The 13,017-nt window shown below is 55.8% G+C and overlaps 1 protein-coding gene across 1 annotated transcript; it reads right to left on the reverse strand.

The window, feature by feature from the left end:
• Positions 1–516: 516 nt before the first annotated feature.
• LOC116831354 (P43 5S RNA-binding protein-like) lies at positions 517–6,616 on the reverse strand. Its single transcript, XM_075059739.1, has 9 exons — positions 6,455–6,616; positions 5,868–5,968; positions 5,177–5,270; positions 4,012–4,098; positions 3,589–3,715; positions 3,118–3,207; positions 2,009–2,253; positions 1,423–1,476; positions 517–1,035 (listed from the first exon to the last, which is right to left on the reverse strand). Exons 1-9 carry the CDS (start codon positions 6,614–6,616, stop codon positions 715–717), a joined length of 1,281 nt encoding a protein of 426 aa, XP_074915840.1. The 3' UTR covers positions 517–714.
• Positions 6,617–13,017: the final 6,401 nt, after the last annotated feature.

A 13,017-nucleotide genomic window follows, 5' to 3' on the forward strand; every position in this document is an offset into this window, starting at 1 on the left:
GGGTGGAGCTGGAGACCCCCAGAGGTCTCTGCACCATTGGACCAGGAATGGCTGCTTGTTCTAGCTCTGCTCCATCACCACCACCGTCCCCAGGGATTGGGGCTGGCTCTATCCATAGCAGCTCCTGGTAACACTGCCCAGAAAGAGCCCAAGGCAACTCACCCAGCCCTAGGAACACACCTGGGGGTGTGTGGCTAGCCCTTTGTACCTCCCACCAGGTGCTGTGCAGGGGTGGGGGGTAAGAGACTGGGTGGGGAACAGGATAAAGACCAGAGGAGACAAGGGCTCAGCTTTTGAGCAAGTGTTTATTGCCCACAGCAACACCAGCCAGGAGCACTTGGCCCACCTGTCACACCTGCAGGTGGTCACAGGCCAGGCACCCCCCAAACCCAGCCCATCCTTGCAGAAAGAACCCCACACACTCACTGGGGTCGGGGACAGCCCTGCCCCCTGCTTAAACTCAAGAGACACCCTCTACCAGAGGGGGAGGGGGGAGAAAAGAAAAAAAAAAAAAAAAAACACAAAAAGGAGGTTTGTTCCCCTGGCTGGCTGGGCCAGTTTCTTCCTGCCCCAGGGAGCTTCCCCCTCCACCCATCCCAGGAGGGGATTAAGAGTTAAATCAAATACCAGCTGGAAGCTGCGTATGGCCCAACCTTTGAGCTCCAGACCCCCTGCTCAGTGCTGGGCAGCATCTCCCCAGACAGAACATTGGCTCTAAGCCACCTCCTGTGGCCCAGTGGCTGGGGGCAGCTGGAAGAAGGTGCTGAGGTTCACCTCGGGCTCTACAGCATGGCGGCAGGGGCGCTCGTTGAAGAGCCCTGAGAGGTCACTCTCCAGCTTGGCCTTGACACGCTGGAGCAGCATGTGGCCCAGGTGCCCGGGGCCATCCTCCCCCACTGTGAAGCCCGACCGGCTGCGCTTGAGCCGCACGTAGAGCTTCTGGCTGAAGAGTCGGCTCAGGTTCTCCTCCACCAGCACCTGCCGCCGGGCGCCCAGGCGCTGCTGATTCTTCCTGCTGGGCCGGCAGCGCTGGGGCTGCAGAGAGATTAGTGGGGATCAGGGCCTTCCCCTGCTCAGGCCTCCAGTGCCTCAGGGCTTCCCATCCCAGGCCCTGCTCCCCACCCCACCCTCTGCAACCCCTGCCTCTGCCCAACAAGCTTCTACTGCAACTGCTGCCAGTGGAGCTGCACCCCCAGAGCGCTCAGGGCAGACACCCCCCGTGGCAGCTCCTATGGTGGTTTGATGCTAGAGGGTCTTTCCCAGCTAACCATGTTTGAGCAATGTGGGGGGGTCACACCACACTTCCCACTGGGGTAGAAGGGTGGAGCCCCCTTCCTGTTTGGGACCAGACCCCAGCTTAAGTGAGATTTTGCTACTTCAGGAAGGGCCCGTGACTGACCCACTCTGGCATGGCCCAATTACCTTCAGTTTCTTCTTTGTGGGGTCATGGACTGTCAGGTGCCGGATTAGACTCTCCTGCCAAGGAAAGAGGAGTAAGTCACCCAGCACAGACCCCTGCTCACCCCAGTTAGAGACCCCCGCCATTCAAATACTTTAGGGGTGACTCGCTATTCTAGTGCAGTGCCTCATAGGAGTTTAGTTCTACTTCCTCCTGATCCCTGTCTCCACTATGAGCCAGGGCCACCTGCTGAACTACATCTCCCATGATGCAACTACTCCCTAATCTGGGGCTGATGCATCATGGGAAATGTAGTCCACCCAGGAGCCCTGCCTATAAAGGCCAATAGGAGCATGAGGAAATGAGACTACAACTCCCATGAGGCAGTGAGAATTCCCCAAATTCAGTATTTGCAGGGTTGATTTTTTGCCAAGTCAAAAAATTGATCAAGTTAAAAACTTCCTAGAACTTTCCCCATGGAAAAAAGCCCATTTTCCGCCAACTCCATATACAAACCAGTCTGCTGCTGCTAGTAGAAATGCCTAGAGCCAGCTCTATGCCCCCATGCCCCCCCCCCCCCAATGCCTAGAGACCCCGCTGCTTCCTTACGCGCATGGCAAAGGCCTTCTCGCAGCCAGTGAAGTAGCAACGATATTTCAGCAGCTGCAGGTGCACCTTCCGGATGTGGCTCTCCAGGTTGAAGATGGTGGTGAAAGAGGCCTGGCAGTCAGCTTTGGGGCATGCCCATGCTGGCTTCAGCAGTGCCTGCTTCTGCTGGCTGTGGAAGGACTTGTGCCACCGCAGGCCACCCGGCTTCTTAAAGATCTTCAGGCACAGCTGGCACTTGTACTCCACTGGTGGGGGGAAGAGCACAGGCTGAGCTCCCAGACAGAACCAAACACCCCATCACCCTGGTGCTTCCTGGGAGTTTGGGGATTCATACCCCCATCCCCTCCCCAGAGAGGATGTGGAGGGAGAGGGTGACCAATTCCAGCTCTCTCAGCAGAAGTTACTTGGGAGTTAAGGGATTGTTGGAGCCCATCTGATGGGACAAGTTCCACTAGCTGGAGTGACACAGGACTAGCCCCAGGCCAGTGGAACCAGTATCCAATGGGGGTTCTGGATTCCATGGGGGCCAAGGCAGGGCAGATGCAGCAGCTGAAAGCCCTCACCTACCCCAGAAGGGCCACAGGTCAGAAGAGGACTACAGCTGGACCCATCCAGAGTCCAGCTGTAGTCACAGCAGGGCCAGGAGAAGAGGAAGGGCAGCCTTAGGACTCAATTGTCTCTGCTTGCCTGACGGAGGCAGCTGATCCTGCTCTTAGCACCAGCCTCCAAAGCACAGTGGAAGCCCCACCAGGGGAACAGGACAAAGATGCCAGGTGTGGCAAGACCAGCCAGGACTGAAGGTCAGCAGGACACCAGGGTTTGACCTACCACCAGGTCCCCCATCATTTGCCTCCACTATGAGTCACCCCCACAAGCTACTGGTGATGCCCAGAGAAAGGAAGCCCTGGGCATCTCAAGTCACGCTGCATGGAGAAGGGAGACTTCCTCAACACCTGCTGGGGCTGGGAAGGTGACCTCCTGGCTCACTGATATTACAAGCGAACAATGTTTGGTTCAGGATGCCACCCAGTCAGTGCTTGCCCAGGGAAATGCAGGCAGACTGGTATCCAGTACCCAGATTCCATATGGGGAGGGGCTCCCCTACACACTTGCCTTACCAGGATGCTGCCGCAAGTGTTTCTGACGCTCCGTCCAGGTGGACAAGACAGTCCCACAGTCCGGCTTGGGGCACATGTATCCTGGAAGAGGGTCATGGAGGAGGATCAGCATGTGCCAAAAGATGTTGAACTGGGCTGGAAGGAGCCACCCCAGGACCACAGGAGTTTCCAGGTGGCTGCTGAGCCTGGCTTGCAGCACTGGTGCCATGTGCTCAGAGCCACACTCCAGCAGGGCACCTCCCACCATGGAGTTCAGCCTGGTGCTAGTTGTCCTCCAGGCACTGCCACGCTGCGGCCAGGGGTGGCTGTGTCAGTGAGAAGAGGAGCTGGCAGGGATGTCCCCATCCCAGCCTGGGGAGGCTGGTGCAAAGATCCACAGTGGACATGAGCCACAGACAGTCAAGCCAGCAACCACAGCAGGTCCCCAACATTCCCCCACCCACTCCAGGGAAAGCCGCTCACCAGCATGTTTCCTCTGGTGAGCTTTCCTCTTGGCAGCGCTGGCAAACTTCATGGTGCAGCCGGGCTCCTGGCACCTGAGCAAAGCACACCCCACTCGTGAGGGGAGGGGACAGGGCTCTCCCTGTGTCTGAAAGGACATGTCCCAGGCTAATCCAGAAACCCAGCCAATGGGTGGCGGTGAATTGGGAAGGGGAAAGGCCAGCGTATAGGCTATGCCAAGCTGGAGAAGGCCACTGGCCCAGCCAGCTTCAGTATCCAGCCCGGGACAGCGCCCAGTACCAGATATGGCAAATCCTTGGCACTCAGCAGCCACTGGCACAGGCCAGCTCAGCCAGCCTCTCACATTGGGAGGTGCTTGATGCCACACCAGGGGAGTCTTCTGTCAGCCACCCCCAACCTGAGGGGCGCAGGAGACACTCACACAAATGGCAGCACTGTGGTATGCTTGGTCCAATGGGCCCAGAGGGCCTTCTTTTTCCTGAAGGTGCTTTCACAGCCTTGGTAGCTGCACTGGAGGGGCAGGAGACACAAGTCAACTAGACCCAGTACCGTGCCCCCCCCTCCCCCCAGTGATGCACTTCAATCCCCCCTTCCCTCCAGCTTCCCAGTGCTCCCCAGCCCATGGTCCCTCATGCATGGGACCAAGCAGGTCTGGGTGGCTCTGGAAGGGTGTAAGCAGCATGGATGCCCCAGGGGTTGATCAGGGAGCTCCGGGCAGTTTAACAGGAACCTGTTAACATTGTGGCAGGGAATCAAACATCTGCCCGTGCCATTTAGAGCAGCCAGCATAGCAGGGAGAATTTCACCTCTCTCCATTAGCCATTTTCAGGCAGTTTGAGCTGAACAGTGGCCCTGAAAATGCTGACAGGCTAAGGCCAGCAGGGTCTGAGAACGGACCAGTGGTTCTGGCCCACGCTGGGCTAGGCAGGGGTAACAAGCCAGGCTCGCTGGCCCTGGAAGGGCAGAGGGGAATCACTTCTCCAGGCCCACTGGATGGCCTCTGGGGAGGAGCATTTCACACTCCTGCCAGGGGCCTTCCCTGGCCATCTTACAGTGCAGCCAGAGCCGTGACCTCTGGCGCCCTCGCGTGTTCACAGACGGAACAGACTCCCCCAGCGTCAGGAGACCCAGAACCTAGTCCTGCCCCCAAGTCCCACTGTTCACAGCTTGGCTAGTGCTGAGGTTCTCCCCAGACCCGTGCACCAGGAGAGGGGCACTGGGACAATCCCCACCCCTTCTCCCCTGGGGTAGCTCCCACTGCCAAGGCTCACACCCCATCAGATGAAGCCCCACCCCACAGGTGCTGCTCCAAGTCACTGTTAGGAGAAGGAGAGTCAGCCCAGAGAAGGGACTTAGTCTCCTAGGCACAAGGTGTGATGCCAACAATCTGGGCTACCAGAGCAATGGCCCTCCAGGCCCCTGGAGGGGAAGGGATGGTCCAGGCATCAGCACTGCAGACCTCAGACCTGACAGGAGTCAGAGTCCAAGAGCCCATTGGAGCCACCTGTGACCAATACATCCCCCACCCACTCATCAGCTGTTCTCCCTGCCCCCATCTCGTTACCACCTTGCCACCAGCATGCACTACCTGGAAGGACTTCTCTGCACCATGCTGGGCCCTGCAGTGCTTTGGCAGATGGTTCTTGGGCACCAAGGCAGATTTGCAGTCTGCATCCAAGCAGCTGGAGAAATGTGGAGACACAGCTGATAGACAGGTGTTAGCACCAAGCTAGCTGGCATGAACCCAGCTTAGCACAGCCCAGCCAGTTAGCCAAAGGAAAGGAGTGTGTAGTTAACACAAGGCAGGGATAGGTCAGGAGGGTGTTCTGGGTACTAGCTCAGCCCATAGCCTAGCCAGGTCAGTGGCAGGCAGCACAGCCTAGTGGGTAGGGCAGTGGACTGGAAGTCAGGAGACCATGTTCTACTCCCAGGTCTGCCACTGAGCTGCTGTGTGACCTCAGGCAACGTCCTTCCCCAGTGTGCCTCAGTTTCCCTCTTCCACCTTTCTCAGTCTTGTCATTTACACTTATCCCCTCCAGGGCAGGGATTCTCCCACTATGTGGGAGTGCAACACCTAGCACAATGGGGCCCAGAGCTCACATGGCATCAGAGCAATCCAACCTCCTGCTCCCCTCCCCAGGGGCTCACCAGCAATGACAGGCTCATTGCTGCTCTGAGAGCCCCACTAGGCATCACCAAAGCCCATTAGACCCCCTGGGGCGGGGGGCTGATCAACAGAAGGAGGAGAGAAAGGACAAGCCACCATCCCCCTGCCCTACCTGTTCAGCCTGGCATCACCCTGCTGCAGCTTGGGCACCCTCAGGGAGCTTCTGCGGCGGAATCCCTTGCCACGGCCATCCTGGTCACTCAGCGGAGCAGTCTGCAGAGACACACCTTGGTGAGGGACTGCACCAGCCTCCCAGGCCTCTTCGCACTCAGGGACAGGCATGTACAGCATTACAGTGATCGAGGTGCGGGGGGGAAAGAAAGGAGTCCCAGACCAACACATGGCTTAGACAAGACACCCAATGCAGGAGGGCTGGTAGCCAGGCACTGGGGGGGAGGCAGGGTGCACATCCAACCATGGCTTTGCTACTCAGGAGTGCCACAGCCCAGGCTTATAGAGGGTTGATCAGCATGTTCCCCCCAGGCCCATTCTGAGACAGCTCCTCCACCAGTCTAGATCTTTGTTACTTTTAGGATGAAGAGAAGCAGCCAACCCACCTGCTCAGAGAGATCACCCATGGGCTGACTCAGGCAGCTCCAGGGTTCTTTGCCACAAGGAGCACAGGTAACAGGCTCTTGGGAGCCACTAAGCAGGGCCACCTTCTCCCCACCTTCCTAGGGGGAGGGGGTCCCCTCTTACCTCCCCTACATGCACAGCAAGATGCTTCTGCAGCCTCCTCTCCTTGCCAAACACAGCACCACACTCCTTGTGGGGACAGGTAAAGAGGTCAGAGGCCAAAGCACCTCCAAGGGAGGTGCTGCTTCCCCCAGCCACCTCCTCCTGCAGCCTTGCTTCAGCCATGGGGTTGGGGTTTTGCAGCCCACCTCTCTCTCTGCCTGAAATACCCTATAGCCCCTCAGTTTGTTGCTGTGCTGCTACCTTTATACTCTCAGCCTCCCAGGGGGGCTGCAGCTGACTCCCATCCCATCAATCAGGGGCTGAGCAGGGTTAATATATTCACATCATTAGTGGAAAGCTGGCAGGGGTGGAGCTGGACTCAGCCTCCCCTGCTGCAGGCTTGAAAGCAGAGGGCCTGGGGGAGCAGGTGTTTAAGTGGCTTGTTCCCATTAGCATCAAGGGGAGTTAGGTGCTTTGCCTGCTTTTGAAAACTCCACGAGGGATCGTGCTGCACCTATAGGAGCCCTGGCCCCAAGCTCCTGTTGGGGGAGATGGGTCCAAAGCAGCACCCCACCAACCTCCGCTGCAAGTTGGCTCTGAGCAGCCCCACCCCTGCAGGTGCACATAATCCAAACTCAGCCAGGGATCTAAATGGATCAAACCAACCCCAAGCACCTCCCTGTTCTACCTATTGGGTTTCCGGGAAGCACCTATCGGGTTTCTGGGAACTGGGCGGGCAGAAACCCACCCACTCCTAAAGGATCCCCTCCCCAGCCTAAGGGGAGGATCTACAGGACCTCAAACACCTCCCTGTTCTAGGGCTGGGGGTTGGACTCTGAGTCAGGAATTCTCAGCTTGGGCCCATCTGATGTGATAAGGCAGCATGGCTCAGTGGTTAAGGTGACTCAGGACAGCTGGGTTCTATCCCCAGCTTTCAGAGTAGCAGCCGTGTTAGTCTGTATCTGCAAAAAGAACAGGAGGACTTGTGGCACCTTAGAGACTAACAAACAAATTTATTTGAGCATAAGCTTTTGTGGGCTACAGCCCACTTCATCGGATGCACAGACTGGAACATACAGCAAGAAGATATTTATACACACAGAGAACATGAAAAGGTGGGAGTAGCCATACCAACTGTAAGAGGCCAATCAACTGAGATGAGCTGTCAGCAGCAGGGGAAAAAAAACTTTTGAAGTGATTATCCAGACGACACATTAGCTTTGCCACTGGCCTGCTGGTGACTGTTCCTTCCCTGCTCTGTGCCTCAGTTTCTCTCCCTATAAACTGATACTGACTTCCTTTGTACAGGGCTCAGAGCTACTGGCATGACAAGCCCTGCAGGTGTTGGGTAAATCCTTCTCCTGCTGTTTCTCTTCCTATCTGTTATCCAGCTGGAGTGTAAGGCCCTGATCCTCAGAGGTATTTCGGTGCCTGACTCCTATGGATTTCAATGGGAGTTAAGCACCTAAATACCTTTGGGGATCTCTGCTTGAGCTCTTGGAAATTGAGCTGGGCTCTCCCTGCATCACCCAGCTCAAAAGAGCTCCCCCCAGCACCAGCACAGAGGGCTCAAAGTGCTAATGTAATACACATCATAGAGAGAACCCTGCTTTTGCTATGGAGACAGCACCCTATGGGGAGGCTTGCCTGCCCCTTTGTGATGTCAGGCTGGGGGGGCAGGGGGAGGTTGTCTCCTGCTCTGCTGGCTGAGGATAAAGGAAGTAGCTAGGAAGCAGGTGCTTGGCAGTGAGAGTGGGAGAGGGACAGGGATTCTGATCTGCAGCAGCCTGGGGGTTAAAGGGACATGGGTTGCCGTGCTCAGCGTTCATCCCACCCTAGTGATCTGAGCACAGACCAGGGATCCAGGAACTCCTGGGTTCCATTCTTGCCTCTGACACTGATTCGCTGAGCGACTTGGGGGCTAGTAACGCTGTGCCTCAGTTTCCCCACAGGGCTAGTAATGCTGACCTGCTGTGGGCATGAATTCGTTCATTAATGAACAGAGGTTTACAGATGCAAATGGCAGCACAAGTCTCCTTCTTTCTGCCAATTATTAGTGGGAGGGGATGGCTCAGGCACTAATGGGATCAAGAGATTATTTGCCACTGGATCACCAGCTTGGAACCAGGCCCAGAGCCTGCAAGCCTCCTCTTGTGGGTGGATTCCTGCACCCATAAGGAGCCCCAATCAAGGCATAACTTTCCCAGGGATCCTGCTGTGCTTGGCCATCAGTGAGTTAGGTGCGTGCTGGCCTAGTGGGCCAGCAGCCCCACCTCCAAAGCTACCATCACAATTGCCGCTAATTGGCCACCACTTCGGGACCCTCCACAGGGAGCCTCAAAATGGAATGAGCCTTGGAGACTGGGGCATGCTGCCCCCACGGCTCAGGGGATGGTGCCCCAGGCCCTTTCACTGATCCCAGTCCCTTCTGCAGGGAGAGGATATCTTCGTGGTCCTGGCGTGGAGCTGAGAATCCCGAGCACGCTGGAGCCCGGCGCAGTGATACAGCTACCATGGAAGGGGAGCTGGTGAGGAACTGCTTGGGCTAAGCTGTGCAGTGGCCATGGAGCCACAGAGGATCCTGGGAGGGATGAAGGGAAGCAGGGGGGCCGTTTACTGACTAGGCCCCAGTGCGCTGCATGGCCTGGGGCCAGACTCCTCCAAAGTCCCATTAGGCACTAGGCTGGCTGCTTTCCTGGTGCCAGCTCCATGTGCCCACCTCCCAGGATTTCCAATAAGGCCAGGGGCAGGGGGCAGAGAGGAGGAGGAGCTGGGGATCGCCCTCGTTCTACAGATGGGGAAACTGAGGAAAAGACCCACCAGGGCTGAGTCAGCGCTGGAGGTGGGGATGGAACCCTTGTCACGGCTCCCGCTTCTGACTTCGCCTCTCACATCTCTGATGTGAGAGGGCAAAGGTCGTGCCGCGGTGGGCCTCAGTTCCGAAGCGTGGCAGCCCACGTAGCAGAGCGAACTTCCCAACTGCCCCCCCTGCTAGTTCCTCACCCATTCAGCCTCTCCAGAGCGCCTGGGTCTGAACCCCTTTCTCCATCGGCTTTGCCTCAGCTGAGGTGGAGTGGCCAGGACTAACCAGACGACTCCAGCTCAGGCCACCCCATTGATCTTCATCTTGGCTTTAGAATATTCTCTGAGCTATTTCTTAGCCTGTTCCTCATGCCCTTCACATCCTGTTTGCATTCCCAGCTGCTGCTGTGTTACCACTGAGTAACGTCCAGGTCACGGCCCAGCAATATGTATGAATGTGTCAGACTGGTCCTTCCAACGCTGAAGGTCACCTAGGCAGCTGGGAATTGCTCTTGCACTGGGTCTCAAATCCCCTGAGCTCCAGCGGAAGATGTGCGTGTGTGTGCACACACCTTGTGATCAGTCACTGGGGAAAGCAGCCATTTAACTAACACACACACACACACCCTTGTGATCAATCATAAAATATCAGGGTTGGAAGGGACCTCAGGAGGTATCTAGTCCAACCCCCTGCTCAAAGCAAGACCAATCCCCGATTAAATCATCCCAGCCAGGGCTTTGTCAAGCCTGACCTTAAAAACCTCTAAGGAAGGAGATTCCAGCACCAACCTAGGTAACCCATTCCAGTGCTTCACCACCCTCCTAGTGAAAAAGTTTTTCTTAATATCGAACCTAGACCTCCCCCACTGCAACTTGAGACCATTCTCCTTGTTCTGTCATCTGCCACCACTGAGAACAGCCGAGCTCCATCCTCTTTGGAACCCCCTTTCAGGTAGTTGAAAGCAGCTATCAAATCCTCCCTCACTCTTCTCTTCTGCAAACTAAACAATCCCATTTCTCTCAGCCTCTCCTCATAAGTCATGTGCTCCAGCCCCTAATCATTTTTGTTGTCCTCTGCTGGACTCTTTCCAATTTTTCCACATCCTTCTTGTAGTGTGGGGCCCAAAACTGGACACAGTACTCCAGATGAGGCCTTACTGGGGAAAGCAGCCATTTAACACACACATACACACTCACACACACACACACCATGTGATCAGTCACTGGGGAAAGCAGCCATTTAACATAGGCACACACACCCCCTTCTGACACAATTGGGCCTTTAGTTGAGTTTATTTTCCTTGGCGTTCTCCAGGGGAGGCCTTGGCGCTGCCTATTTGTGTAGCTTGACTGGGTCCTGGAGCCCCCCCTCCACTCTCTCACTGGCCTAGAGAGGCTGAAAGCCTAATGCTATCTCAGTTAACAGAGGTGAAGTCCTTTGTCTTTGGAAGGATAGATTCACTTGTGACTGGGATGTCTCCAGCCTGTAGGACAGACATCACCGTCCCCTGACCTGTGCTACACACTCGACCACCCTGCTTCTCCAAGCTCCGTGTCTCCTGACCTGACCTGGAGCTCTGCTGTGGTTTGTTCCTCTCCCTCAGGTCATAGAAGATATTGAAGAGTTGGATATAGAAAAGGACAAATGTATGGAGATGATGTCAACTGACAGCCATGACGACAGCATTGGGGTGCTGGTGCTAAACCTCAGCGGAGAGGAGGACTTGCCCAGAGCAGGCCAGCCCAGGGGCATATCCATGGTCCCAAAGGCTCCAGGGGAACATCTGCCGTGGGTCCAGAACGATGACAGCCAGGAGCACCTCGCGAAACTGATGTGCGACCTCTTGAAGGCTGCCTCGGTGGATGCGGCGTGGACTTCGGGGGAGCAGACCAGAATCGTGGCTGCTGAGCAGAACACCGGCTCCAACTCGCCAGCCAGCTGCCAGGGCTCGGAAGAGGGAGTCCCTGAGGCAAAGGGTGCAGAGCCGGCCACCCGCTCGCCCTCTGGGACCTCAACCAAAGAGGCCCTGCTGGCCACAGGGGATGAACTGCAAGCCAGCCTGGGGAAGACCCTAGAGCCTGGGGACCAGAGGGGCTACAATATCGTCAGGTGCCTGATAGGGGGAAAGAGCAGTTCCAGAGGTGAAGATTACACAGAGGGGGGGTATGAGCAGGACCAGCAGGGGGCGACAGCATCATCCAGCGCGGATAAAAAGATTTTGCCTGAGAACAATTTCAATCAGCCGAGAGAGGACGGGGACCTTCTGCTGCAGGAGGGATGGGGCAGCTTGTGGGTTAGAGACGAGGAAGTGCCACCGTTATCAGGCAGGGCCTTCCCTCCAAGAGGCATCACCTTCTCCTGGCTGACTGGCTCTCCCGGCTTGGATTTCCCTGGAGCACAGCTGTTCAATCCCTTATCTGAAACCTCTCACAAGACAAGGATGGAGTCTGGGCCCAGCGGGTGGCTTCGTCCCAACCCTGCCTGTCAGCTCTGCAATGATGACACAATTCATTGCCTGGGGGGCTTCAGGATCTTCGGACTCCCTGACTTGAAGGGGCTGGAGGAGGAGCTAAGGCAGAAGCTCAGCAGCTGTCACAAGTGGGGAGCAGACACACATGGGACCGTCTTCTCCAAGGCAAAGAGGGTGTTTTCTAATTATTGCCTCTGCCCTTCCGGGGACTCCAGGGCACAGGCCTTAGCAAGAAAGGTAAGGAAACCACTGGGAAGTTGTATGCTTTTTGGCAGCTGTATTTCGAGTACGGCCATCACCAAAGAGTCTGGGCAGCCTGTACAAACGTAGTGGGACGTCATTCTCTCTCTACAAAGAACTCCCCTCCCTCCAGCTGTGTCAGGCCTTGGCTGTTGGCAGCTCTCATCCCTGACCAGTAAGAAGAGGCAAATCTATCCCCTGCCCGGGGAAAGGCTGGATTAGACAGCCTTGTGGTTTAGGCTGGGAATCTGGGTTCAGTTTTTGGCTCTGCCTCAGTTTCCCCACTTGTAAAATGGGGATAATAATCCTTCCTTTTAACCACCCTTTATCTTGTCTATTTAGCATGTGAACTTGTCGGGTCAGGCACTTCCTCTTACTCTATTTACGTACTGCGTCAAGCACAAGAGGATCCCCAGTTTGTGTGCCTCAGTTTCCCTATCTGTACAATTGGGATAATAACTCTTCCTTTTTCTGTCTTGTCTATTTAGGTTGTGAGCTCTTCAGGGCAGAGATTGAGTCATAATATATGTCTGTGCAGCACGCACCACAACAGGGCCCCCGTCCTGCTGCTGCTATATATAAACAATAACAACCCGCACAGCAGGCTGGACTAGGAATAACATTTAGTGCTTTCATAGCACCGCCCATCTAACAGGCTAGGAGCCCTTTGCAAACACTAATGGATTTCACCCACTGAGTCGGGGCTCAGAGATCAGCCCCATTGTACGTAGGGGGAAATCGAGTGCCTCACATAGAGTGAGCGATGGGACCAAAAATACAACCTAGATGTCCCCGCTCTATCTGCTGCTTCCAAAGTGAATGAAGCTAAATCAGGAAAAGGCATTTTTACTCCAAAATAGAGTCCCACATGGGGAGCTATTGTGGAATAGCGATTCTGGAGTAGCTATGCCGGTCAATTTCCCCATGTAGACAAGTCCTTAGGAGTCTGACTTTCATAGAGTCCCAGACTTTAAGGTCAGGAGGGACCATTTGGATCATCTAGCCTGACCTCAAGCCTAGCAGCAGGCACCTCCCTCAGTGCATCAAGCCCAGATCTTGTGGTTGAGCTAC

This window comes from Chelonoidis abingdonii, chromosome 21 (genome assembly GCF_003597395.2).
Source record: "Chelonoidis abingdonii isolate Lonesome George chromosome 21, CheloAbing_2.0, whole genome shotgun sequence".
In the NCBI taxonomy this organism is placed as follows: domain Eukaryota; kingdom Metazoa; phylum Chordata; order Testudines; family Testudinidae; genus Chelonoidis; species Chelonoidis abingdonii.

What these genes read in the sequence shown, in the direction of transcription:
- LOC116831354 (XM_075059739.1), bottom strand. Translation starts at nt 6,616, where the DNA reads ATGGCTGAAGCAAGGCTGCAGGAGGAGGTGGCTGGGGGAAGCAGCACC. An exon ending in GGTGATGCCAGGCTGAACAG is followed by an intron (nt 5,271 to 5,867) that starts GTAGGGCAGGGG and finishes ACATTTCTCCAG; the next exon opens with CTGCTTGGATGCAGACTGCA. An exon ending in CCACAAAGAAGAAACTGAAG is followed by an intron (nt 1,036 to 1,422) that starts GTAATTGGGCCA and finishes ATCTCTCTGCAG; the next exon opens with CCCCAGCGCTGCCGGCCCAG.